This window comes from Mandrillus leucophaeus, unplaced genomic scaffold (genome assembly GCF_000951045.1).
Source record: "Mandrillus leucophaeus isolate KB7577 unplaced genomic scaffold, Mleu.le_1.0 Scaffold183, whole genome shotgun sequence".
In the NCBI taxonomy this organism is placed as follows: Eukaryota; Metazoa; Chordata; class Mammalia; order Primates; family Cercopithecidae; genus Mandrillus; species Mandrillus leucophaeus.
Window position 1 is genome coordinate 265,722 of NW_012101843.1, and position 27,065 is coordinate 292,786.

General features: G+C 38.3%; 1 protein-coding gene across 13 annotated transcripts in view; it reads right to left on the reverse strand.

Annotated features, from left to right (window-relative positions):
* Positions 1-2,790: 2,790 nt before the first annotated feature.
* Positions 2,791-27,065, reverse strand: part of NRG1 (neuregulin 1) — a 1,213,919-nt gene continuing 1,189,644 nt past the window's right edge. For 5 of the 13 annotated variants that reach the window (XM_011977710.1, XM_011977709.1, XM_011977708.1 and 2 more), the window contains 7 exons: positions 25,034-25,092; positions 18,216-18,239; positions 13,354-13,456; positions 11,409-11,535; positions 8,493-8,623; positions 7,524-7,730; positions 3,478-4,204 (listed from right to left, as the gene is read on the reverse strand). In XM_011977710.1, coding sequence (XP_011833100.1) covers positions 3,550-4,204; positions 7,524-7,730; positions 8,493-8,623; positions 11,409-11,535; positions 13,354-13,456; positions 18,216-18,239; positions 25,034-25,092 — 1,306 coding nt within the window. In that variant the 3' untranslated portion in view covers positions 3,478-3,549. Of the gene's footprint in view, positions 4,205-4,592; positions 4,735-7,523; positions 7,731-8,492; positions 8,624-11,408; positions 11,536-13,353; positions 13,457-18,215; positions 18,240-24,537; positions 25,093-25,691; positions 25,760-27,065 lie in introns of those variants that run through there. The other 8 variants (XM_011977712.1, XM_011977714.1, XM_011977713.1 and 5 more) reach the window with 7 other exon arrangements.

The window sequence follows — 27,065 nt, forward strand, 5'->3', positions numbered from 1 at the left end:
AGAGTAGCATTTTTATTGCAGTATGTCTTTCATGGAAAATGGACAAAACTTTAAATAAATCACAATTACTTATTGCTTAGTATTTTGAATAATAAATTCTTTAGTTTATCAGTACCTCACGGCCTTCAATGTGCATTCTTCAGATAGTTTCAGTTACATATACATTCTTTCTCCTGAACAATAAATTATTCTTAAAAAAAAGAAAAGGAAAAGATACATAATTTTAAAGCAAAGAAAAACAAAAGAACATATATTTTTGACATTTATCTTAAACTTATATGGAAACAACTCTATATGTTAGATGCTTAAATATAAATAATAAAGGACATTATGTTATTTACAATGTTACACAGTAAGTTGAGAGAGTAAAAACTGACATTAACTCATAAAAACAGTAAATGATATAAGAAAACATCCAAGTAATATACAATATGTATTTACAAAAGAATATATAATAGAACTTGTGATATGTGGCCATTTCCTTCTGCCTACATTTCTCTTCAGTGTTTCATAGGTCTTTGCAGATAGAAATCTTTGGCTGGTGGAATGCAGCCAGTACTATTAATACAAGACAAGACCAGGCCTTCCTTATTTTCACCAATGTGAGTCATGCGCCCTTTAACCCCAGGCCATAAAAAGGAATAGTTACTGAGCAAGTTACCCTGGATAAACTCCACCTCTATCAAGACAGTCACACTGAAACAAGGAAGAGAGAGCAGGTTTGGGACACGTTCACCCACACAGAGGACCATTTTGTAGAAACTAGAATGCTGTCCAGGCACTCCTGGGGGCAAAAGTCATACTAAGCAGGAAGGGAAAGTAAGACAGAAAGTGAATCTTAGGTAAAACAAAAGGAGTTTTGCATATATTTGCATGTATTATGCTCCACTGCATACACCTCAGTGGGATACGATTTTCGACCCAGGAAACAAAGTTGCTGTCAAACTCCTGGGCAATCTCTACCACCTTAAAACCCAAGATAGCTTTCCATATGCTGGGAATATAGGGTCACACTCCGATCGCCACTTCACTGCCTGAATTTATTAACAGAGGTGGTCAAGAGTGACGTGACAAGCATCACAGAGATACCCTTGTGAACACAAATCAAGTGGCCATGGCAGGTGGTGCTGAGCAGTCAATTGGCTTTTCTTATCAAGGGTGCGAAGGACATCCCAACTATAAAAATAAGCCACCTCTGTGAGTGATTAGAGTCAAGTTGGAAATACAATTTCCTCTTGTCTTCAATTTTCGTATATATTTGCAATTTGAAAATGCATAGCAATTCTCATTGTAAGAAACATGTTGCCCATGGTTCTCAATAGAAACTTCTATTTATTTTTAAAATTCTACCACAATGGGACATCTGAGTTCCCCAATGCCCAAATAATTTTAAACAGAATTTTTAGGGTTTTAAATTCATGGTAGGAATTTCTTTATTGAAATAGCTAAGGATGAGTCAAGGCCTTCAAAGGCAATGTTAAAATAATTTAGAGAACTTCATTGGACTGACTGTCTTCTTCCCCATGCTGTGAGCTTACTCATTTCTGCAGAATTGGAAAATCAGTGCAACTTGCAAAGGCTCCTCAGTGTAGGTTAAAAAGCAAATGAGGATACCACTGAGCACAGAGAAAGTGGCATGTGAACAGTGAGGGAAAATTTGAGATACTAAATAGTAACAGTAACTTCAAGAATCCGCAGACAGGCATCTGTGTGGATTGTAGGAGCATGTGGGAGCGTAACATGACTCATGCCCAGCCTGCATTTTTCTGCTGAGATCTACTTCCATGTCATTTCTTCTTCTTAATTGTTAACATCAAGATTTGGTGAAGAAATATATTCAGTTCACCCGCAAAAAAGAAGCAATTACTCTCACTGACTCCATGAACTCCCCGATAACCTGTTTCTCATTTGTCCCATGGCTCCTAAGAGGCCACGTGAAACCTAAGTAAAGCTCCAGCCCTGATTTAACAGGTATCATACAGGCCATGAAATGGGTTCTGTGTTTCAAATAATTTTTTTTTCTTCCATTTTCCTTTATTAGCAGTTATTTCAAATGTTAATATTTATAGGCCTTCCTTTGGATTTATCATCACAAGAGAACATGCAATGCTTAGGCCAATCTTAGTCCTACTTTATGACAGTAAAGCAAAAATTAAAGGAGGTGGGGGAAATGGGTGAGAGAGCCTGTCAATGGAGAGGTCAGGACACAGGTGGGGGTCACTTCCGCAAGTAAAGGTGCAATCTTTCCAACAGGATCGACATTTCCTGATGAATCATTACTTGTGATCCCAAATCACATACACATCGGCCATTCCTGATAAAAATGTTCAGGCACAGTTATGACCTGATCAAGGCAACATGGAAAAATACAAGACAAAGAGGGGGAGAAAGGAGTGGTCACCCACATTTTAAAATTTCAACCGAGTCACCAAGCTTCTTTCCACCTATACAGTCACTCCTTCTGAACACTTTACAATGGAAATACTTCCCTATGATGACAAGTCACCGCTATTACAGCAGGCATGTTTGACTCCGGAAGTATTTCAGACAAAATGCTGCATGTGCTGTCTGGGCTGGGCTTTTTGTGCCGTAATATGCCTCTTTTTGAGCCAAGAAGACACAACCAATCACTAGCTTCAAAATCAGTGAAAACTACAAGTCAGAAATGATTGCACCTTTATCAGCCATGGTTTGATCGTCAACTAGATAAGCTGCTGGATCATTCCCCCAGAGAGAAAGTGACATTGAGTCCTCTCATAAGGTGTTAGATTAACCCTGATAGCAAGCCAGAACCCATTTTCTAAGCTATCCCTAAAACTGTTGCTTTTTATCAAGAGAAAAAAAAATTCAAATAAAGTAAATGAGAGCTCCTTTTAGTAAGAGCAAGCTGTCTTCTGATTAATAATATAGTTTTTTTTTAAATCACAGTATTACTTTCTTCCTAATATTTAACATTACTTAATGCGGTTTCTTGCTGTATTTAATAGTAGCATGCTGTTGGATCTACTATTATCTCAGAGCCCAATGAGGCAAACCTTTGGCTGGCAGAGTAGACACAACTCATTTCATATTCTGAAAGCAAAGAAAACTTCATACACAAGTGAGGCGTATCTGGATGGATGTGCCATTACAAGACATACTGATCGGGTGCTACTACAAGCAAACAGAGGGACAGTTGCAAGTCTTGCAAATCATACATCCAGTCAACATCATAATGCAATGCACAAGAAGCCAGCAAAAACTGAATCTATGAGAGGTTTTGCTGAAATACTGTGGAAAAGCAATCACTGTAACTGTACAAAACTTGCTCTCGACATAACATAACATAAAGGCACCATTGATATCTTTCTCGTTTTGAAATACTGTAAAAAATTGCTACATATGGCACATAACACATTTTTTACATACATATATTTAATTTATAAAAGTTTTTTTTCCTGTTTTCTATTTGCAGAACTGCTAAAATAAAATAAATTGTTTAATTTAAGGTGGAATACTTTATTATATAAAATAAAGTTTTACAGGTGAATCTATGTGTTTATTTAGGTTTTATACAGCAATAGGGTCTTGGTTAGCAATTACACTAGACAGCCTGGCCTGGATTTCTTCCTGTGTCGAGAAGCGGCCTGCTGGGTTAGTCCTGCTGTCAGCCAGGCGGAAGGCAGGTGTTGCCTCAAGACTGGCTGCCAGGGGGTTCTGTATGCCCAGGAAAGGTGTATCTTCACCTACTCTTTCATCTTCTGTTTCGCTCTCTGAGTTACTGCTCTGGGAGCTTGTGTTGCCGTCCACTTCCAATCTGTTAGCAATGTGGCCATTGGGCTTGGTTCTTTTGGCCCGCCGGCTATTGGCGAGTTTCTTAACAGGCTCTTGGGCTGGCTCGTACTCCTGGGTCGTTTCATACTCCTCATCCTCCACTATCCTCAAGGGGCTAGGGGGGAGGCTGTTACTGTCATGCGCGGGGTTGTGATGGAAGGAGCTGAACTGCTGAGGGTGATGGTCAAACTTCTTCTCCCGCAGCCTTGGTGGTGTCACGAGAAGTAGAGGTCTCTCTTCTTCCACGAAGGGGCTGACCGCCATGGAAGGCATGGACACCGTCATGCTGGACACGGGTGGAGACATTTCCGAAGGGGGTGATTTGGGGGAGCTTGGCGTGTGGAAATCTACAGGTGACATACGAGCCGGGGTGGTCATGGCTGACACATACCTGTGTGAGCACAGAATACCCTGCATAAGTGTGGTGCAATAAGAGGCACATAGCAGGGAAGGTAAGGGGACAGAATTCACAATAGTATATCATCAGAGAACAGAGAATTTCTATTTATTGTAGACTGCTCAATTATTTACGCTAGGACATTCCACACCCTTGGAATCGAAAATTAGGTAGCCAAGAGTTTCCTCACAGGAGTGCATGCAAAGATCAGCTAAATTGCCTAGCTCATCAAAGCTTTTGGGATTTTCAATCTCATCACAATTATAAATAAAGGCATATGAGCCAAGATAAGAAGGCATTAGGTCCTGGAAACCTCTCAGCTTATATAAGGACCAAGGCTCAGGGATTCGGAAGGGAAAGAAGTATTACTTAAATACTATACCTTCCTAAAGGCCAAGGGGTCTTAGAGAATGAAGCCCAAATGGGGAATGGAAGAAGATCTAAGATGAGTTGCTGATAGCTGGATCTGCATGCATTTGGATCTGTGTGCCTTGTTTCTCCTTAGCTCAGCTATAAGGTTATGTCTTATGAAAAAAAAAGAGCATAGTAACTTAGATTTATTCCTGACAACAGTGTCATACATTTGTGTGCTTTTCATATTTTCCATGAAATGCAACTAGTTAACATTCAATTTGGAACTATCCATCCCAGTGTCCAACAAACACAGCCAAAGGTAAGCCTGAGAGAGCCTAATGTTGGCTTCACAGTTACCACAATGAGGTTATGTCCAATCTTTGGTCTATCTCTCTTCCAAAACCCACAACTATATCAGTCTTTAGTTAATCTCTTTCATGATGCCTCAAGGGTTGGCTGTACCATGTTACCTTCTATCATGTTATGTCTGATAATGCTCAGTGACTCTTGCCATCAGGCCACCAAGCACACTGTTTTCACCATACCATGCTTTCTTCCCCCAATATAAGAAGTCCTGACTTTTGGCACTGAGGAAGACGTGGCTTATTCAGAGTCACATTTCTCAGCTTTTGATAAAAAATGCTACCAACACACAACACTAAATGACTCTTTTCTTCACACTGGCATTCACAGAGTCTAATTTGACATGACCTGAGATGACACGGAGTGCCATCATCTGAACTCTCGCTAACAGGAACAGAAAACCCATGAACCTCGCTGCTTCTCCATGATTTGCAGTGATACAGATATGAGAGCTAACTGCCTCTAAACCGGGAACGTGCCTGAGAAATTGAAATATGTGGGCCTTGAGTCTTCAGACTTTTGGCTTTGGGGGTACTTAAATTAAGCTCTCTGAGAAATGCTGATTCAAATTCAACCAACATATAAAAGTGATTCATCTTTTCTTTCCATAATCTCTAGGTTAAAGGAATATTTTGTAGTCCTAGGAATTATCTGGAAGCCAAGCACAGCAGGAAGATGTCAACATTTAAAGATAAATATCACTTGTAGTGATGAGGAATGATTTCATCTCTAACTTCCTTTTCATGTTTCAAAAACAGACTGAAATAGAATGGATAGACTTCCTTAATACATAAAAAAAATTATATGAATTTAAGACTAAAGTTTTAAAACAGTTTAAACCCTGCCTTTCATAGATTAGTTGCAGGGAAACCTCTGATTTCATAAATTCCATAACGTTCTAAAATATCATTTTTGGGGAAAGGCCCTTGAAGAAGTAACCAATAGGCCTGCAAGCCCAGAATTTTTGTTTGTTTGTTTTTGTTGTTGTTTTATTTTTCTTGCTCTGTTGCCTAGGCTGAAGTACAGTAGCGCCATCTCAGCTCACTGCAGCCTCTGCCTCCTGGGTTCAAGCAATTCTCCTGCCTCAGCCTCCCGAGTAGCTGGGACTACAGCTGGGTGAGCACTGCCACGCCCAGCTAATTTTTGTATTTTTAGTAGAGACGGGGTTTCACCATGTTGGCCAGGATGGTCTTGATCTCCTGACCTCGTGATCCACCCACCTCAGCCTCCCAAAGTGCTGGGATTACAGGCGTGAACCATCACGCCCAGCCTGTTATTTTTTATTGTCAGTACTCCCCGGTCTTTATGTGGAAAGAGTCTATCAAAGTCATCTCTACCCATGGAACTACCACATAAGCATGGATTTGACATTATGTAAACCTTTTAGTAAATGGTCAAAGATTAGACTAAGATGACAATAAAATAAAAATAAATAAAATAAAATTCAGTGGACTTGCAAAGAAACAGGTAATAGCTTACCTCTGATTTCATAAATCCCATAAAGTTCTAAAATATCATTTTGAAGGAAAGGCCCTTGCAAAAGTAAGCAAGAGGCCTGCAAGCCCAGACTGTGTTATTTTTTATTGGAAGTACTTCCCAGTTCAAGAGTGGAAAGACTGTATCAAAGTCATTTCCACACATGTAACTACCACATAAGCATGGATTTGACATTATGTAAACCTTTTAGTAAATGGTCAAAGATTAGCCTGAGATGACAATAAAATAAAGTAAAACCCAGAGGACTTGCAAACAAATAGGAACAGGTAACAGCTTACTGATGGGCTAGAAATACTGGTCATCTTCCAGCTCAGGTGAAAATGGAGAAAGAGAATCTATGAATTCAATATTACTATTTAATATCTTTTTGTTTACTTTCTTCCATTCTTCATCTTCCCTTTGCTATAACTCCCCCAACCCAACCCAATCTCCCCAAAGGAAAGCCAAAACATTCTGGAATAAAGGGCCATCTTGAAGGCAGTATCTGCTTTGAAAACCACCTGTGAAGACTGCCAGACGCAGCATCCAAGAGATTTATTTATTCATCCCTTCTTGGAATTTCATAAAAGAGATACTATAGGGTGGAAGGCAAGCAGTTGCCCCCCATGACATTCAGCAATGACATAGCCCTTGATTTGACTTAACTGAGGCTGGAAGGTAAGACAGGGTTAGCAGATAAGAACACGAGGCCAGCTCGACCACCGAATCAGAGTTTGGATAACTGGCAAATTGGAATTATAGAAGGGTCCTTATCAAGCATTGATGCCATCTCTCTAATGTTACAACTGAGGACACTGAGACCCCAAGTTGGTCTGAGCCCATGGCCAGAGCTGGAAACTCCATGTGCTGCACCTTCCGCATCAAAGTATCCCAGCTCTTTAAGAGTCTGTTGCCTGTCAGTCACTGGGACGAGGAGAGAAGCTCAGAAGAAATAAGTTCCGTCAAACAAAGAGATGACTTCATCAACTAGGAGAACTCCTAGAACAGGTAACTGCTGCCCCTTATTCTGATTAGAGTAGATTTCCTGAGGTGAGACCGCAGGTGCTCACGGGGATTCTCTGACTGTCTCCTCTGCAGTAGCTTTGCCCTTCGGTTTTACCTTTCACTATGAGGAGAGTCTCGGTAGGAATCAGGGGTTTCTCTGGCATGCCTGAGGAAGCTGTTACATTCACGAGGGCCTCCTGTGCCATTAAGACGTCCTCTTGGGCCCCCAGTTGGGCTGCTGTGCCTACTGTTTTCTACAGATGACATCATGATTACAGAGTGGCTTTCGGAAAGGATGCTTTCAGTATGTCCGTTGCTCCAGCTGTGGAGGAAATGGGAGAGGCAATGAGATATTTCATTCAAAAATTATATGCAAAAAATGGAAATGAAAGGAATGGATTCTGACAAATGTTTCAAACTACTGATGCATCTGGAGCTCACTGCAACATCACTTGTCTCCGAATAGAATAGCCACAAAGATCATTTGCTATAGAGAGGATCTTGATTCAGATTGGCTTTGTAAGTATACAGTACATTCACTCGATCACTCATTCAATAAATATTTATCGAATGCCACTCCTTACTGTATAATTATAGTGTCTCTGTTCTTGAGTGGCTTAGATTAAAGAAACATTTCCTTGTATGAGCTACATTAGGAGATCTAGCATTGGTCTTGGTAGAGTAAGTGCACTGAGGTGGGGATCCCCAGGGCATTTGAGAATTTAGGGTTCCGCTATTTAACCAATTCTCATGCGCATTTCCCAGGGAAATCAATTATTGAAAGAAGTTGGCTTCTAAGTATTATGCAGAACCAAAAACAGACTTGTCCTAGTGTAGCAATTGGGTGAGTAGCAGGGCATGAGTAAAGACAATCTCAGGAACGGGAAACAATGGCCCTGTGGAGTTACCTAATTGAGGTTCAAATTTATGCAGGAATTAAGGGCAAAGCCAGCTGATTTTCAAAATCTGTTGCTGCCCAAAGACCATCCATTTCACTGCGTCCTTTCTTAGGCAGTGGTATCAAAAGGCAATGTGCAACAATTCATGCTGAGAGAAAAGCCATGGAATTTTTAAATTCTCATACCTGTGGCTAGGAGTCTGGGTGACAGTAGTGGAATGATGGGCTGTGGAAGTATAGTGACTGGTGGAAAAGGATGTCTCTGCTTCTCTCTCAACAATATGCTCACTGGAGATGACGTTTTTAGATACATATTGCTGGATAAACAAAGAGACACAACTTTAAGATTCGTGTAGATTCATGTCAGTCAAGGTACTAATATTGTCATGTAAATAAAAACACTAACACTGTCACAAACACACAAATCTATTTTTGTACAGATGCTTTGTAATAAATTCCATTTCCTCAACAGCCAGATGGAAAATCCTGTCCTGGCTACTGTGGCTTTTAGATGAGATGAATAGAGTTAAACAAACAAATAAACAAATAAAAAACCTCTCTGGATGTGCATCCAATGTACGGCCCATCATCCCAACTACAGTTTATCAACAAAAGTCCTATTTCCTCTATTTTATTTTAAATTAATAACATGACTAGACTTCCATACAAATACAAATATCCATCCAATATTCATTTGTTTCATGGTTATTGCAAGTCGAAGAAGGCTAAATGCTCTCTGAGTGAAATAGAAGCAGACAGGTGGTTTATGTAATTTCAAATTTCAAAGCACTAGAAAAAAATATTTAAAACCTCTATATTTTGGGCCTACCTTTCTCCTTCCATTTCCTAGTGCCCATGTTGTCCTACTAATGTCATTGAAATGTTTAACTTGTTCTCAGTGGTAGGGCTAACAAGGCTACTGATAAATTGGAGGGACTTAACAATTGTTGTCAATGCACATATCTTGACAAAGCACATAATATATGGAGGACATTTCTATTTAATGCAGGTGGATTCTACTTTCTTTTCTTTCTTTCTTTCTTCTTCTTCTTCTCTTTTTTTTGAGATGGAGTCTTGCTCTGTTGCCCAGGCTGGAGTGCAGTGGCACAATCTCAGCTCACTGCAACCTCCACCTCTGGGGTTCCAGTGATTCTCCTGCCTCAGCCTCCCGAGTAGCTGGGATTACAGGCATGTGCCACCAAGCCCAGCTAATTTTTGTATTTTTAGCAGAGATGGGGTTTCACCATGTTGGCCAGGCTGGTCTCAAACTCCTGACCTCAGGTGATCCGCCTACCTCCGTCTCCCAAAGTGCTGGGATTATAGGCGTGAGCCACCGCGCCTAGTCAGAGTTTATTTTCATCAGCAAACCACAGTAGTTTTTACTGTTTCTATTAGGGAGGGAGGCCTGTTTTGAAGTTGTGTTTTAATTGCTGTTGATATTTATACCAAATTGAGTTAAGTAATAGGAAAACCAATAGAAAGGCATACTTTTTGATGAAATAAGGCACTTTATAATCTGATGGTCTGTGGGCTCTAAATATATTCATGGAGATCCAAAAATACACAGCTTGAATTATGCTTGAAACTCTAGCTGGTTCTCTTAGTGGAAAGGCTATTCCATGTGGATCTTCTAGGAAATACAGCTAGCTTGATTAAAGGAAAGGATACACAGTGACCTACTTCTAGTCCCTGCACCATTTCACTATTGCTTCTTGGGAGGCAACACAAGCTCAGTGAATCTAATGAAAATAGTACTTAACAATTATTGAACATTCACTAAATGCCGCAAGGCTAAGTGTTTTATGCACATTACCTTATTTAAGGCTCACAAGGAGTCTCTGAAGTAGGTATTATTTTTAGGTCTGTTTTTATATTGAAGAAATAAGGTTGAGAAAGGTTAAAGGCCAAAGATACACAATGTGAGCAGTAAATGTAATCCAGGCAGTCATTCTACCGTTTATATAACATGCATAGTGACAGACTATAGTTCTTTTTGTAGTGAATATCATTATCACGTGTGTAGAACATTGTGATGAACACTGTTAGGGTGCGAAAAAGCAACAGAGTATGTTAACCTATGAGCACCTTGTTCCAACAAAATCTCAACGGTGTTTGCTACAAGACTTGCTGATAGTTTAGTAACCACCAACTCTGTAGTTGGGTCTATGATACATCTGTTCCACTCAAAATATGCCTTTTTCTATAGGATAGAAAAGGTACTACGATAAAATCTTCAAGCTTTGTGTATTAAAAAAAACCATACATCATAGCAATAATTTGAAAACAAGAAGGATGATGTTGGAATAGAAAGAGCAATACTCCAAAAGCCAGGAGATAGTGCAGCTCTGGCCCTTATCTGTAAATAAAAGAGAGATTTGAAAGATAATATCTTCAAACTCTCCAGAACCTAATATTCTATGATCTAGTTGTATTTTAAAAACTGAATGCTGAGTGTTTGGTACAGTATGAACAAAATATTTTAATGATGATGGATACATTTCATCTGGAGGGCTTGACATCATTTAGAAAGGGCCAGGGAAGAAGCTGGCATGACACTCTTCTCCTTTTGCTACTGAGAAGCGTGTTTGATAAGTCACTTGACCTTTCCACGCCCTAAAGGAAATCAGAATCCTTTGGAAATCATCATCAGTAAATCTTCAGGCACTGTGAATTGCCCTGAGAAGATAACTCTAAAGCTCTTTGCTCAGTTATCTGTACTAATCAGTTACAGACTAGAGTAGCCTCATATATTCCAAGTTATATATGAAAAAAAAATCCTTTTGATTATTGTACTATTAATTTTGTTTTCTCCCCACGCTCTCCACGCAAGCCCCAGCTATGGCCTCCATGCAGAACAAACCCAACACTATTATTCCAACTCCTTAATGAACACTTTATAAGAGGAAATGTGCTGATTTTACAGTAACCAAATCCACTTTAAAAAATGTTCCCATTATTTTCTCCTGGCAAAAACCTGGATTCCTGGAAGCCATGGTGATTAATGGCAGCAGCTAAAAGCTTAAGAGCTTTCGAAAATAAACTTCAAGGCGTCTGAACAGAGGAAAGAGGCTCAGTTTTTTCCACTGGCCAGAGTCAACGTACATTCACCAGCTGGACATTCTCGGGGGGTGGGTTAGGATGGTGAGGCCCATTGGCAATGTTCATCATATTGTTTCGTTCAGACCGAAGGCTCTGCCGAAGACGGTCATGAAGCTTTTTCCGCTGTTTCCTAGACATAAGAAAGGGAGCATTTATTTTTTTTCGATTATTTACATTTCATAGTAGAGCCAAATCTTTATTCTACCGACAGCTATGAGTAGCTCAAGGCAATAGATTGTTGATGAGGAAGAGGGAAGGGAGTGTGTCCACTCTATCCCAGAACAAGTGAAACCACACATCCTTACCAAATAGATTTTAAAATCCACATGGGATTCTTTTGGTAATTTAGCTGTTTTACCGAGAGACAAGAAAAAAAGAGGATAACACAAATAAGTTGATAATTGACTAAAATCCCAACTTTCCTATCAATCCATCTTTGCCTAAGTCTTACAAATGGACACTTATTTGTCTTAGATAATAATTTGTGCTGGGCTGGGCACAGTGGCTCATGCCTATAAGCCTAGCACTTTGGGAGGCAGAGGCAGCAGAATCACTTGAATCCAAGAGTTTGGAGAAGCCCTGTTTCTACAAAAAATACAAAAATTAGCTGGGCTGGTGGCGTGCACCTGTGGTCCCAGCTACCCGAGAGGCTGAGGCATGAGCATCACTTGAACCAGGAAAAAAAAAAAGTACATTTATAAGAGTGACTTCATTTATAGCTTTTCCTGTGGTCTCTGAAGAAATGAACTGAGTTTTGAATATACACAGTTAGCATGTTTGTGAGTGTATCCTATGTATGCGAGTGAGAATGTGGACATATTTTGCCAATGGATTTTGGCACACTTGTAACATGTTCCTACTCTGGTAACGCTTTTTGTGTAACTAGGCAGCGAATATTGAGATGGAATCTAATGAGACTCACCAGGTTGATTCCAGGAAGGCTTATTTCTATCACTTAATTCTGGCAACACACTAAATCATGGGATATTGAGAAAATACAACCTATGCTTTGGATTTTGTGGTATAAAAGCATATTGTTTTTCTTCCTCAATGTAATATTCAGATTATGAAAATATTCCCATGGATGGTTTGGCAAGAGAGTATCATGCAGCAACATTTTTTCAAAAACCTTGTTAATTTAACATTATATTAGGCTTGAAACGTAAGTTATATGTAGGAGAGAAAAGTGAAGAGAATTCATGTCACATACAATTGAATTTGTTAACATGGACCAAACTTCAAGGCCAAACATAGGGAACCCAAATCTATTCTCATGTGTTCTCTTTTACGTTTTCAAAGAAAGTTTTGCTTGATTTTCCTCCCCTGAGATTCCTTTTTTACATCTCATACTGTGAGAGCATTCATACTGGCAACCTAATTAGATAGAATTTAAAAATAATCACTATAACTCAGAAAACTGCATTTCAGATACCACAAAAGATTTCCTTTATCTTGTAAATTTTAGTGTAAATTGGACTTGTTCTCAGTAGTCCTTTGAACTAAAGGTACTACTGCACCCTGAATGCAGTCAGTCTCTAACCCATAGAAGTTTTTCTAGGTGCATATTAGTTTCTTTTGGGGATAACTTGACTATACTAAAGCCCTCAAATGGACTTTTGTTACCTTCCTTCTCCTTTTAGAATGAGGTGCCTTCACTCTGTCCCACCCATACACATAACTTCCATACAAGCCTGTCCCTCCAGCCCTTTATCCACTCAGGGGCTGTGGTCATTGGGCAGAAATCTTTACAGCACTTTCACATGAATAGAATATTCTGTGTTTAGGAGACATCCTCTGAATGGATTATTCGGAGGAAATAATCCCCCCCGCCCCTCCTTTTTTTTTTATCCCCAAGACTAGGCTGTGGAGCTCAGTTTCTGCAAAGCCCTGGCCATCTAAGCTGTCTCTGCGTGAGGGAGAGAGAAAGGCATGGAGGAGGAAGGTTTACTTGGTTTTGCAGTAGGCCACCACACACATGATGCCAACCACAAGGAGGGCGATGCAGATGCCAGTTATGGTCAGCACTCTCTTCTGGTACAGCTCCTCCGCCTCTGGAAAGGGATGAGAGCAGATGTCATCACAGGTCACTTCCACTTGCCAAGACTGACTACAACCAAACAGTGGGCATGCTGCATGACATTGTCCATGTTCACAAGAAAATAAATACATGACAATTCTTTATGTTTACACACATAGCTAATGTACAACATGCTCTGCACTATGCTTTGAACATAAATAACAAAGCCAGCTGGGGCCATTTACAATACAAATATTATACTCAAAAATTACTTCTAATGATAAGCTATAAATATATATATAGTTGATAGTAAATTGGAAATCATAAACATTAATTATAAAATAACTATTTGGTTAAAACTGTAGTTTTTTTTTTGTGAAGTCTCTTGCAAAATAAAATATAAAAAGCTCTTGCAAAGACAACAGGAATCAACATCAATTAAAGGAGCTGGGATTGGCAATTACTGGGGTCCCCCCTTCCTCCTTCCTCCCTTCTTTACCCCCCAGCTCCTGGCCTTTTTGTATTTCCCAGCTATTTTGTATCATCACTTTATATCCAGTGGTCTTTACAAAGAGTTATTTCTAACTTAAATATATTAAATTCAAAGACATTTGCAAACATGAACTTGGCTTGTAGTTACCTATTAAATTGAGTCAGGCTCTCTGTGATTTAACAGTAAAATGTGAACACAAGAAGCAATACAATATGAGGTATCAGGGCACTGTATCAAAGAAAATCCCATGTGATGGGTAGGACAGTTATGGGCCCAAGTGGAGACTTGTCCTTTGGAAGACAATTGTAATTACTCCACCAATTGGACTTAGGAACAAGTTTATTTGTCCAAAGAGGTCACCAGTACAAATGATGTGTGATTTGGAACAGAGTTCACATTCATACATTGGCCAACTTGGCAAATGAGCTAATGTAGGTTATGCTAAGGAAGTGTGATGCTTAGAACTTTGAACTAAAGATACTACTGTACCCAAAATGCAATCAGTCTCTAATTCATAGAAGTTTTTCTATTTTTGAATTAGTTTCTTTGGGGGATAAGTTGATTAGACTAAGGTAGGTCAGGTTCTTAACAAGATTTGCTGATTTAATAGGGACCCTGATCCCTCAGGACCTGAGCTTCCAGTGAGTCTAATTACATCTATTGGAAGATCTTCACAAGTTCACTCAGAAAGAGAACTCGACAGCAGTGTAAGCTGTTCACTTGCCATTATAATCGATAAGTTGGTCAGGAACTGGGGAATACTGTATAAACAGAGCTGACTTATCTGGACATCAACAAGGGACCCGCAAAGCCTATTTCCATATTACATCTGCAGTGGCACAACTACACCTTTAATTACACCTTTTTCTCTTTTGAGAGAGGGCAGCTTGCAAGAAGTTTTCTTGAAATGAAAAAGTGAATTTTAATTTCTAGGATACAGTGGACCTTATCATGAAATGAAACATTTCCTACAAGCCGAGCCCATGATAATCAAATTCCAGTGAACAGGTCAAGACCATTGTCAAATCAAATTAATATAGCACTGATTATTAACAGGAGGAGAAGGAGAAGAGAAGTCAGTGGGTAAAGGACTAGAATGCTGCATAGATTATACAAAAACAAGTCAAAAGGAGGTGGAAAGGAAAAACAAACCAAGAGGACAGACAGACTGACAGAATGACAGAGAGACCGAGGAAGGGAAAACAAGGTTAAAAGTTAAGGAGCCATCTGAAGTCCCTGGCACAGCATGCCTGATACTAAGGGAGGAAAAAATAAATAAAGAAAAGAAAACCAGAGGGAGGAAATGCTTGGGTGGGAAGAAAAGGTAGATGCAAAGTTGGAAGGGTCATTCCATACAGCATAACTCCTAATCTAAGCTAGCAGTCATGTGGAAGCCACAATTAGAAAGCGAAGCGGCTGGTGCATTGCGGTGAAACAATGTACTGGGAAATATGGCATTGGTGCCACAGATTTTTTTGTGTGTGCAGCAAAAGTCAGATGAGGACAAGGAATGTGAGTGCTTATATGTTAATTGCGTGTGTCTGCTGCCTTCCCTCTCCCATAGTCACAGGACAGGGAATTAATTTCTATGGGGTATCTGGTTGATGCTGCTGCTGTAGCCTCCCTTCCTGATCTTGGTATCTTGATCAGGTTTTAGGATACATGTCTAAGAAGCAGAGCTGTCACCCCACTGGTCCTTCTCCCTGGGACCCAGGATGCACAGCACAGCTCCTTGGGCTGTGAGGAGTTGGTGAAGAAGTAGGAGTGTAGGTATTATTGCCAAGAGATGAACGCCCTGTATGACTGTCCTCTTTTCCTTACTCTACTGTTTTCTTCTTTGGAGATGGGCAAGCCTGTGGTCGTTCTTTTCTACTGATATCTTAACATCCTATCTTTAGAAAGAAGCTGGGAAACTGCTTCTGCAAACTTCAAAAACGGGGACATGGACGAGGGCTAAATGGGAAAAAGGCATCATGCTTACTCTCAGGGATTCCTGGGACAAGTTGTCTTTTGGTTGTTAATTACAGAAGAATAGATTGAGCTGCGCTTGGAAACATATGGTGCATGATGACGGGTGCATTCTTTCTATGCTGTGTAGGCAGACACACATTTTCCAGTAAAATGATCATTTCATGGAAATAAAGAGGTAGCTCAGTAAAGGCTAAAGGGTAATGTAACAGTACTAAAACGAACTGATTCAAGCCAAGGCCCATAGAATACAGACGTGGGATTAAAATCCTGTATTCACATCAGCATTGACCAGATGCACTACAACTCTCATCCACATTGCTATTTGAATTTTTCACGGTTTGGCTCAATCAGGTGATCCCACACTATGAATGTGATCAAGGAAAAATACTTGGTGAAAAAATAATATAAACAATAGATTCTTTAACCTGTTTTTCCCCATATTAATTTTTTTCTTATGTGTCAGGTCAACTGGGGAAGAGCAAATTAGAGACAGACAGGGCTGAAAACAAGAGTCCGTCATTCCAATCGGTGGGTCTGTCTCTCAGTGAGCAGAAATGCCCCAGAGTCCTCATGGTTTGGCTGGACTAATATGTTTCCAGATCAAGCACATTTTTCAAGTCTGATCTGGCCTGGCCAAGAAACAGAGCCCTTACCTTTCTGAGTTGTACTTGATCTTTAAGGTCTGATTTTCCTGAAGGATGCAATGTTCTGGTTTAGTACACCAGCCAGCCTGGAACTATGAGCCTCTGGAAACTGTACCTTTGAGAACCATGCAGACAGCAGCACCCTGTGTCTTTCCTAACCCACAGAGGATCTTACTGAGGGGGAAGTTATGTATCTGAACTATCCTTCACTTTACTGTTGGGGACAGAAACAATACCTTCTATAGTCAGACCCTCCAGCTATAAAATGAGAAATATGCTGTTAAGGATAGAAGGATATGGGGTAATGGTAGAGTTTTTTCCCTCCCTGCAGGATAGGCCAATAATCCTGCAGAAGTGGGACAATTTTTTTTCCCCCGAGGGAAGAAACTCCAATAGACAGCTCCCCTCAGTACACAACGTGCTCCCTAGTAATAGAGGTGCTCCCCCTTGTGTTTCTCCCTCTTGGGAGATGTTCTGCAATGCACAAAGGTCCATTCACATGCACCTGGGGGCTTCTCATCAAATTGATAGTTTAATTCTGAATTTTTTTTTTTTTTTTTGGAAGAAATGGGCAACCTATTGAGCAATCCCTGTAGCTGCTAGAGCTTGCAACTGCCTCATTTCCCACAAAGTCTGGAAACTACATTATGTGCAGCCTGTGATGTTATCATCCAAAAGAAGGCAGTGGCTGTAGCATGCCCCTGCTGCATGATGTCCCTGAAGCCAGCTGGATGGGGACTAGATATTCTGTGAATCAGGACATTGTGTCACTGAACCAACCATGGTCCAGGACTGTAGGCAGCATTGAGAAAGACAGACTGGCCTGGCCCTGTGGAGTCTCTGGGAAGGTAGCACAGCTCCTTGCTCCCCAGAGACTGGTCTTCAATCCCAACTATGTAGGATGAAGGCCTTCCAAAAAAGTGTGTCCAAATTTTGTCTACTCATATATTTTTCTTTTCCTTTTACAGTGTGAAATTTTCTATTCGATTACTTGTCTGCATAATCTTCATGACTCAAATTTAATTCCATTACCACTGGAATCTCCACCTAAAATAGCACAAGGCTGCTTTCTTTCTGTTTTCTATTTCCTTCTTATAAGATAATGAAGTTGACTAGGGTGGTGCTTGAGTATCTCCAGAAAATCTGAGTATTTCAAGTCTGTGCATTTAATATTGTGTTGTAATGTAAGGGCTTTCTATATACATTACATTGTCTATATTAAATAGATGATTTTTACATTGTATGCCAAAAATCCTACCAGGCTAAGATGCTGTGTGTTTTTTAAGCAGATGGATTTAAAAAGTCTTTTGTTCTCAGGACTCTGAGTGGATTTCCCCTGTATCCTTTATGTGCTACTACTACTTACCCCAACTTTTCTATAACAGCAGAGCCAGATCCAATCAGTGGGTTAAGCAGCCTGGGATATATGTGAATTTGCAGCAGGTGGGGTAATTTTAAATTCTAAGTGAAGGATGCTTGGGAATCTGAAACCTGCTGCACTCAGTAACATTTCAGTAAACTAATCATAGATTGAACGCAGAGAAATCATTGTTATAGCTGTATGATCCCTTCTAAACAAAAAGGAAATTAGTTAGGAACTGAAAGGTAAGAGTAGGAAGGGAAAAAGATTTCAGCTCATAGGCTCTAAATTCTGCAGGCTAAAAGGAATGATGATTGGTCCATACCCATAAATTCAATCCCAAGATGCTCTGCCAATGCAGAAAGTTGACAAAAAAAAGAAAGAAAGGGAAAAAGTTTCAGAAAAGAGCAATACACTGCACTCCAAAACACATTACACATGACTATTATGGCTCTCTGTGCGTGCACATTGAACCAGACAAATGGTGCGTGGTTAAGAAGCAGTGCTCAGGTACGCCTCTGTGAGTCCACATAGGGAACGTCTCTTTTTATGAGGTGTGCAAAATAGCAGCACATTGTGTCTTTATTAACCCTTAAAAGATCTTACTGAGGGAGAAGTTCTGTCGCTGAACTATCCCTTACACTATTTCCTTGTGTGGGAATAGAAGGATTATTTTTATAATCGGAAAAGGCATTTGATACTATTTCATTCCTTTTTTTAAAAGGCAGAAGCAAAGTTCCAAGGAGGTGAATTTTATTTAATTAAAATAAGTAAAATTAATTAATTATTAATTTTTTACCCAAAGACACCCATGGGCAGAGGCAGGAGCAGAAGGTAGGAGGATGGTAATTTGGTCTGAAAATGTTATCAGGTTGGACTTGGATTTTTCCTTGTTTGTGGGTAGTTGGCCTCGAATACTTCTTGCTCATTGGTTGTATATTTATTTTCTTAGCTGTATCTCTTTTACTTCTTCTAATCTTCCACTTTTCTCATCACTTGTCTGTTTCATTCACAGAAAGCAACAAATGCTTCTGCCCCAAAACCCCAAACAGGGGCTTGGGACACTGGAGACTCCTTCCAGTTTTTCTCATATAAGTTCTGTGTGGTTAGGACAATTCTACGCCTCACTTTTTTCAAACTGTAAAGAAAAAATAAGTGGGAAAATCCAATTCCTAGGGATTTTCATCTTAACTTATTACTCCTTTAAATAACAGAGAGTCAGCGAAATCACTTCTCCAGAATGCTGGACTCCCATTCTCACAGCCACTCGGAGGACCTGCAGGGCTGCCCAGGGAAGTAGACGCACAGGTATGAGCCAACAGCCAGCAACCCTGGCAGCTGGGACTCTGGAGACTCCAGGATTGCAAGAACAGCAGAACCTGCAGAGGCTCCAATGAGGAAGTGGGAGAAAACAAGTCCCCCCTGCAAAAAAAAAAAAAAATCTCCGGGGATGACACTTTTCATTTTTTCATTCTCAAAACAAAAACTGATAATCAAATTTCATGATGTGGAAGGCTCTAGGACTTCCTCTCTCTCTCTCTCTCTCTCTCTCTCTCTCTCTCTGTGTGTGTGTGTGTGTGCGTGTGCATGCGCATGTGTGTGTGGTCAAGAAGCAGGTGGGAAGGAGAGACAGCATATCAACTGAGATCTACATTTTCTTTCTTTGATCACTGCCTCAAGAGATACAAGGGCTATTCAATGATATGACAAGGTATCTCTTAAATTTGAAAAAAATGCTGTGGGGGGGGGCGTTTCTCTTACAAAAACTTGTGTTTGGGTACCTCATATAGAGAGGGAAAAAGCTGAGTGTACTGGGTACACTCATCACAAGATGAGTGTATTGGAATCATCTTGGTTTCGGGTCCTGCTTCTGCCGTGGACCTGTTTAGTGACTTTGGACATGTTAGTTTTTCATTAACAAAATATTTTTTATACAAACACATGCCTCACTGGGCGTCCCTGAGGAGTAAAGGAGATGTGAAATATGTGGCTAACAGCAGAAGGGCTTAACAGCTTGTGTAACAGACACATCAAGAGATGTACCCTGGGCCACTTGCTGTATTCTCGTTTACTTTTGGCTACTTTCATGGCCAGAAAAACTTTTTAAGCTCTGGGGATACTTGAAAACTTAAAAACTTGCTGCCCTTTAAGGAAATGAAGCTTCCCAGATCTTTTTAAAGTATATATATATATATATACACACACACACACACACACACACACACATATATCAAAAAGTACACTGCATAACAAGGATCATGGGAAGTACTATACATAATAGTTTCCTCTGCCTTGGGTCCAGTGTACACAAGCAAATAAGCTATCTTTTTCATAAATTAAAAGCTAGGGGTTTAGTTATGATTAACTTGGTTGCACAATATTCACAGCAAAAATAATTTATTCAAATCCAGATAAATTTCTCTTGCCTCCGTACAACACTCAGTTGGTCAAAAATTGGTCATTTTTTTCCTATTTGCTTTCTTCATACAAACTTTGGAACATCAACATGAAAACATTCATTTTCCAGGGAAGTCAGTAATAAATTTCCTTACTCATTTCCATGAAGGTGGGACCCAGCTTTTCTTTCTAGAACCCCTTCCCTCTCTTTCCTTTTTCTCCTACCAGTCAGTAATAATTTAAGGGTTAAAATCAAGCGATATCTACAGGAACTCTCTCCAGAGAGTCAGGATTCCATGCCTACGTGAACACTGCTCATGATCTGTATTAGTTGCATAGAAAGCTTGGTTAAGTCTTCAATAAAATTAGTAGCATGCCCATGCATACATATTACTGCATTTACAGTTTTATAGGTAAGTCTGTCAGCCTAACTATAATTTCATTTCGCGGGAAGTCATTCATATCAGGCAGCTCCAATTTCAAATAATTCAATGGGAAATTGGTACTTAAAACTGGAATCTCTTCTGGCCATAAGCCCTAACAAGGAAACAAGCAGAGGGAACATGCATCAGTCATACTAGACCCAGAGCAAATACTGCTCTAATTTATTTTTACTATTGGTAGCTACATTTCTTTCACTGTGAGTCAAAAAAAGCAGAATACACAAGCACTTTTCATTTTATGAAAAGGTTATTACTTTCTATCTGTTCTACTTAATCTAATGTTGGCCTGGGCTCATTAAGAATCACATGCTTCCTATTGAACTTCTGCCTAGCCACTACATTTTTCAAATTAAATTAATAATTCAAAAACACAAAGTTTACTGTAAACAATCTAGTTTCCTTTTCTACATGTGATTTCCGGCTGTGCTCTGAGCAATATAAAAAATTAATCTAAATCCAAAAGTCTTCAGAAACTATTAAATATTGACTCACGAATCCTTTGTCTTAGGATTTTATAATTGCTTGAGGAAAACTGATTAACCTGTAGGTTAATTTAAATTTTTAATCGCATTAAAGAAAAGAACAATAGAACAACTTTCTTTAACAAAAAATATATACCCATGCAATTATGGTTTCTGTTAACATTTGAAGACATTTAGGATTTTTCTCTTTAACATCTTGGGCCTGTTTAGGCTAATCATCTCAAAGACTTAAAATCTTAAAAAGTCTTGACTTTCTGTACCGATGAGATTTCGAAAGGAGTTCTGTCAATGCCAATTCTGAACAGGACCAATTTAGTGTCTGTCTTTTAATTTTAGACTTACCTTTATACAATGGAGATACTTTTTGTTTTTTTTCACATATGCCAATCCGTAGTGTCACTGGGCCCTTTGAAATGTTAACAGGAGACTTTCTCCTTAGTTCCAAATTCCATGTGCACATAAGCACACTCATAAACACACACACAGTAAAATCTCACTAACACTTGGCTGCAATTTATGGCAATTTTGTCACAGGTGAAGTGTTCCTCTGTTCTACTGTTAGCAAGATGCATGTTCGATAAACAAGAATAATTTCAACAGGTTGCATTTAGAAATCCATGCAAATGATGGATGCACTAGTAACCTGTGATTCAAAACTACTTTGAAGGATATCTGCTAAATTGTTCAGTGTGAGAATGTTCCTAAAAGTTCTAAAATTACAATCTTTTAAAATATTCTAAATTTGAGCTAGTCTATAATTAGGTCCTATTGTATGTTAGTTTCTACATGACATACTTGGTCTGTACTGTCCCTAACTATTGAAAGTGTGAGTGCTTTTCCTTTTTTCCACCCTAAAATCTATACATTATGGAGTGCCTGTATACACATGCATATGTGTGGACACACACACGAACACACACACACACACCCCCCACACCACATATTGATGAACACAATTTTTTTCAACTAGGAATTCTGTGTCAGGTTAGGTCAAATTTGAAGCTGACTAACCTTGACAATATTTTCCTAGAAAGTACTATAAATATAATGTTGTATTTCAAGGCAAATGGCTGCCTTATAAAATATACATTTGTCCCTCTCTTTCATATTTTAAGTCAGTTTTTATAAATCAGTAAATGGCCCACGGACATTCTGACAAGAATCACTGTATCAAATCTGAATAATGTAAGTTTCATGTTAATAAACTTAAAAAATTATCCATTCTTTAGAATGTTATTTTTCAACTGAAAATGCAGTGTGGTAAGTTTTGAATGTTTCTCTTTGAAGCTAGGGACTATCTTTTCCCATTTTGTGTTCAAAATTTATGTTTTCCAGACTTTAAGACTACAAACAATTAAATTTTAAAACAGTCACTATGGTGACATTCTATATCTTTATTCTGGCTTTCATTGCTACTTGAACATAAAGTTCTTAGAGCAGCACAAATTTATTTTTCTGCCTTCTATGTAGGGGTTTGCAGAGATAAAAACTGAAAATTTAAGACATAGAGGTTAGAACATTAACTCGGTAAGACAACATTGGAAAGCAATTTCTGATTGGAAGCTCTTGCTTTTCCAGACATGAGGCATCTCTGCTGCACAGCCATTACATATATTGTTCATAAATGTGCAATCAATCTTTGTTAAATCAGGTTAAATATGAATGCTGCTTTCCTGGATGTCATCCAAAAGTGGCATTGAAAGCATACTAAAGAATTTATTTAAAGAATCACACTCTGAACTTCACAAATACATAGTGGCTATTTTAAAATGATATCTTCTGAAAAAGCAAATGGTCTAAAAGAGAAGTCGAAAATATTTTCTCTGGTTACCACTGTCAGATCTAACTACATAATTATACTGTCAAATAGCTTCATTTTTTAATGCTTTTGTTTATATAGTGCCTGAACATTGCCTTCAAGGCACAGTAAAACTCTAACATTAAAAATGTAAATGTAACTTAAGTGATGAGAATTGTCATTAAAATCTAAAGTATGATTTTACTGTATTTATCCAGCCACATAGATTTGCCGAATCTATGTTATTTAAATACAAATACACATTTCTAAGAGAAATGCTTTAAGGTATTAAATAACATTCTATTTTTCCCTTTTATTTTTATTTTCTATCCTATTTATCTTTAAAAAAAAAACTTAAAAATTAAATCAAGCTATTTGCTTTAGCTGTGGATAGAAAAATTCTCCCTACTAAATACATATCATTTAAATGTTTGTCAATAAAGTGAAGGCTGTTTGGAAATTTTACAATGCCAATTTACAAACTTTTCACAACAGAAAATGGCCTAGGAAGTTGTCTTTGATATGTAGCCTATGTAAATACATAAATACTACCTCCCTAAATAAATGATTGCACATTACGGGTCTAATCTTACCATAAAACATTATAGAATTTATTCTGGAAACTTCTATGACTGTTAACAGGAATTACAGAAACTTATTCTCTGCATGCATCAGAACAAGGGTAAATTGGATTCTTTTAGGACCCCTAAATAACCAGCTTATATCACTGTTTCTTATGTTAGATGAATTTAAACTGCAGTAAGCTATGTGACATATTTTTCAGGATGAGCAGTTGACAATCTAAATCAGTGGTTGACAAATCCAGCCCACTGTTTGCTTCTGTAAATGAAGATTTAATGGAACACACCCATACACATCAGTTTTATGCATTGTTTACTGCTGTTTTCATGCTACAATAGTAGGTTTGAGTTGTTGTGACAGTGATGGTGCCATCACAAATCCTAAAATATTTGCTCTCTGAACCTTTACAGAAAAAAAATTGCCATTCTTTCATCTACATGGATAACTACGTGATATGCATTTTAAATGCACTGTTTTGAAAGCTCCAGGATCAGAAGTTATAAACCCAGTTCACAATAGGACAAATACATGGTTTGGTTTATATAATTATGTACAAGTGAATTGGGTCTTTTAGGAATGATGTTCAAAACTTCATGAAGCCACGAACATCTATCCAAATTTCCCAGTTTTGCCTTAAGTTACATATATATATACACACACACATATTTATCCTATAGTTGAGTCATTATATCTCAAAATAATAAATATTTAAGCAAATAACAGTAACTATTTTATTCTAAATTACTTTTGAAACTAACATAAAGGAATGCTAATATAAGTAAATAATTGTTTAAACTAGTGCCTGAATTACTTGTTCCCTAAGCAACGTAAACAGAAGCCAGGATATCTCATTTGCTGTGAAATGCTTGTTTTTAATTTTCCTACTTGATGCTTTTTCAAAAAAATGCCTCAATGCAAACTGTTTGGTTAATGAAGAAAAACATCTGAACTCCTTTTATTATGTTTATTTGTGACAAATAACACATTCTGAATCAAAATTAACTTACCATCATTTCAAATGTATATTGGTTACAGCTTAGCAACACCCTTTTCAGGATGTGGTCATTGTATAAAGAAGATGGGACTGTTCAGTAGAATGATTTTTATTTTATCAATAAAAGTGAGACTTTGAAATGCCTTTATTATCATTTCACTGCTTGATATTGACTATCAATTTGTATCACATCATTCAATATCAATTCCAGAAACATCCGGAGCCTCACACACCTATTAGTATCTCAGAGCCAACTAGTCGCGAACAGAGGAAGTAATACAATTGCTTTTGTTAATGTTCTCATGCGACAGGCAGAGGCAGTCAATATTAGACCTGGTAAGACACATCTAGCTCTAGGTGGAATCTGAGGGGAGATGCAGCAACAAGAAAGCAGCACCAACTGAGCATGCTCCTATTCAGGCAGAGACAGAAAGGGAGTGGACGTACTGTAGAAGCTGGCCATTACGTAGTTTTGGCAGCGATCACCAGTAAACTCATTTGGGCACCTGAGAGAAGAAACAAAAAAACAATGGTAGAAAAAACAGAGAAAAAGAGAAGAGGTGAATATATGCTAGAAAGAAGCTCCTTCAGTGTCATTTGACTGAAACTTGGTGGGTTCACCCTCAGGAACTGAATCTTTGCCCTGATTATGGCTTTCAGGCTCTGGCACTTCCCCCAAATGGTTAAAAATTTGGACAGAATGCAGTTCTTAAGTTGGTATGATGGAAAGATCCCAGCATTTTAAGTGGTTGCCTTCTTTCAAAGGGAACTTCTTAAAATGAAATCTGACGTTTTATTCATCTCAGTTTTCCATTTGATGGCTTTGGTCACACACGTTGGAAGAAAATGTTTCTCGGTTGGCTTGCCTGCAATAGTTTGTCAGCATCACGGGCCATCGTGCCTGGCCATTCTTGTAAATTGATGACTTAGGGACCCACTTTGAGAGACAGTTAATAAGGCAATATTGAATGGGTTTATGCCTTGAGAGGTTAAGCCATAATTAGAACAAAATGAATCAGTTGCAACTGAGCTGTAAAAGCACCAAGTGGTAGTGATTGTTGCTGTAGTTGGGGGAGAAAGCAAATTTCAGATTATTTTAACATACTTTCTTGGTTTTGGACTTTCATGGGCACATTCTCAGTACATCTTGCTCCAGTGAATCCAGGTTGGCACCTAGAGGGCAAAAATGTGGTAAACAAAAAAAATGCTAAAGACACTGAGCTTTCAGACTGGCAATTTTCCTCCTACGGAATATGGAGATTCCTAAAAATGATCTGGTACCAAGCAATATAAAGAAAAGAAAAGACACAACATTTAGAAAACCATGTCCCATGAAAACTGTGGGTTACAGATTTTTGTTGTTGTTTGCTTCAGTCTTCAAATGATTGGTTAACTGAAATTTAACCAGAGTGAAGTTGAAATGTGGAATAAGAGGCAGCAAGGCCCAGAGAGCTGTCAATTTTCCTTTGGCATGACCCTGTTTGCCACTGAACATTGATTCTCACTATGTTAAAACACTGGTTTTCATAAGTGCTAACATGATTCCATCCCTGTCTCTTATCAATAAATTATCTTGAGTTTTTTCTTTTATATACTTATATCAATTTTAATTCATTTCATGGGTGTTTTATGTTACAAGTTAAGTCATTAAACAATAGAAGTCAAGTACTTTCACATTATAATGATTTTTTGACAAGAAAAACTACATTCCCTCTTTTTTAAAAAGATATTACAAATAAACTCTTGTTTTTAATGTTCAAAGATACTAGAAACAGATTTTTATCAAGACAAATTTCACTTAATTGTATTATCCCAAATCAAAGATAAATACATTTTAAAATTTATATCAGTTATTCTTATGCAGAAGTACTTAATATATGTCATTTTGCATTTAAGGTAAAACTGTTTTTAAAACTGTATAAAATTTACATGTTTTTCACTCATATATATTTACCTATCAGCACTCTAGAATCTCGATACAATATTGTTCTTAAGGTCATGCAATGGGGCTGTGCTTAAATATGGAAGTTATTTATAATTGCCATTTTTTTTGTTGCTGTTACTCTAATAACTAAAGCATTTTAAATAGGATTGATTTTACCAGAATCATTCTAAAATAAAAAGGGCCACTGAAAGGTTCTAGGAAGCAATATACTTACAGATAGAAAATCCCTCATTTTGAATCCTCAACATCCATCATCATAATTATTATTAATAGTTCATCTATACAGCAACTATCATGCAAAGAGCCTAAGTTAGCTCTGGTAGCTCATACCTAGTGATTTTTACACAACCCTTTTCTCTACAGAGTAAATAAGAATATATAGTATATTTTTGGCATCAAAGAGATATGAACAAAACTGTACTTTGTTACCAATATAGGGGTACTTTGGTTTCCCTTCAAGCCAAATCACCAAATGACTTGGTATATGTAATTCTCCTACTTTATGAAAATGGCCTGCAAGATAAAATACTAGCA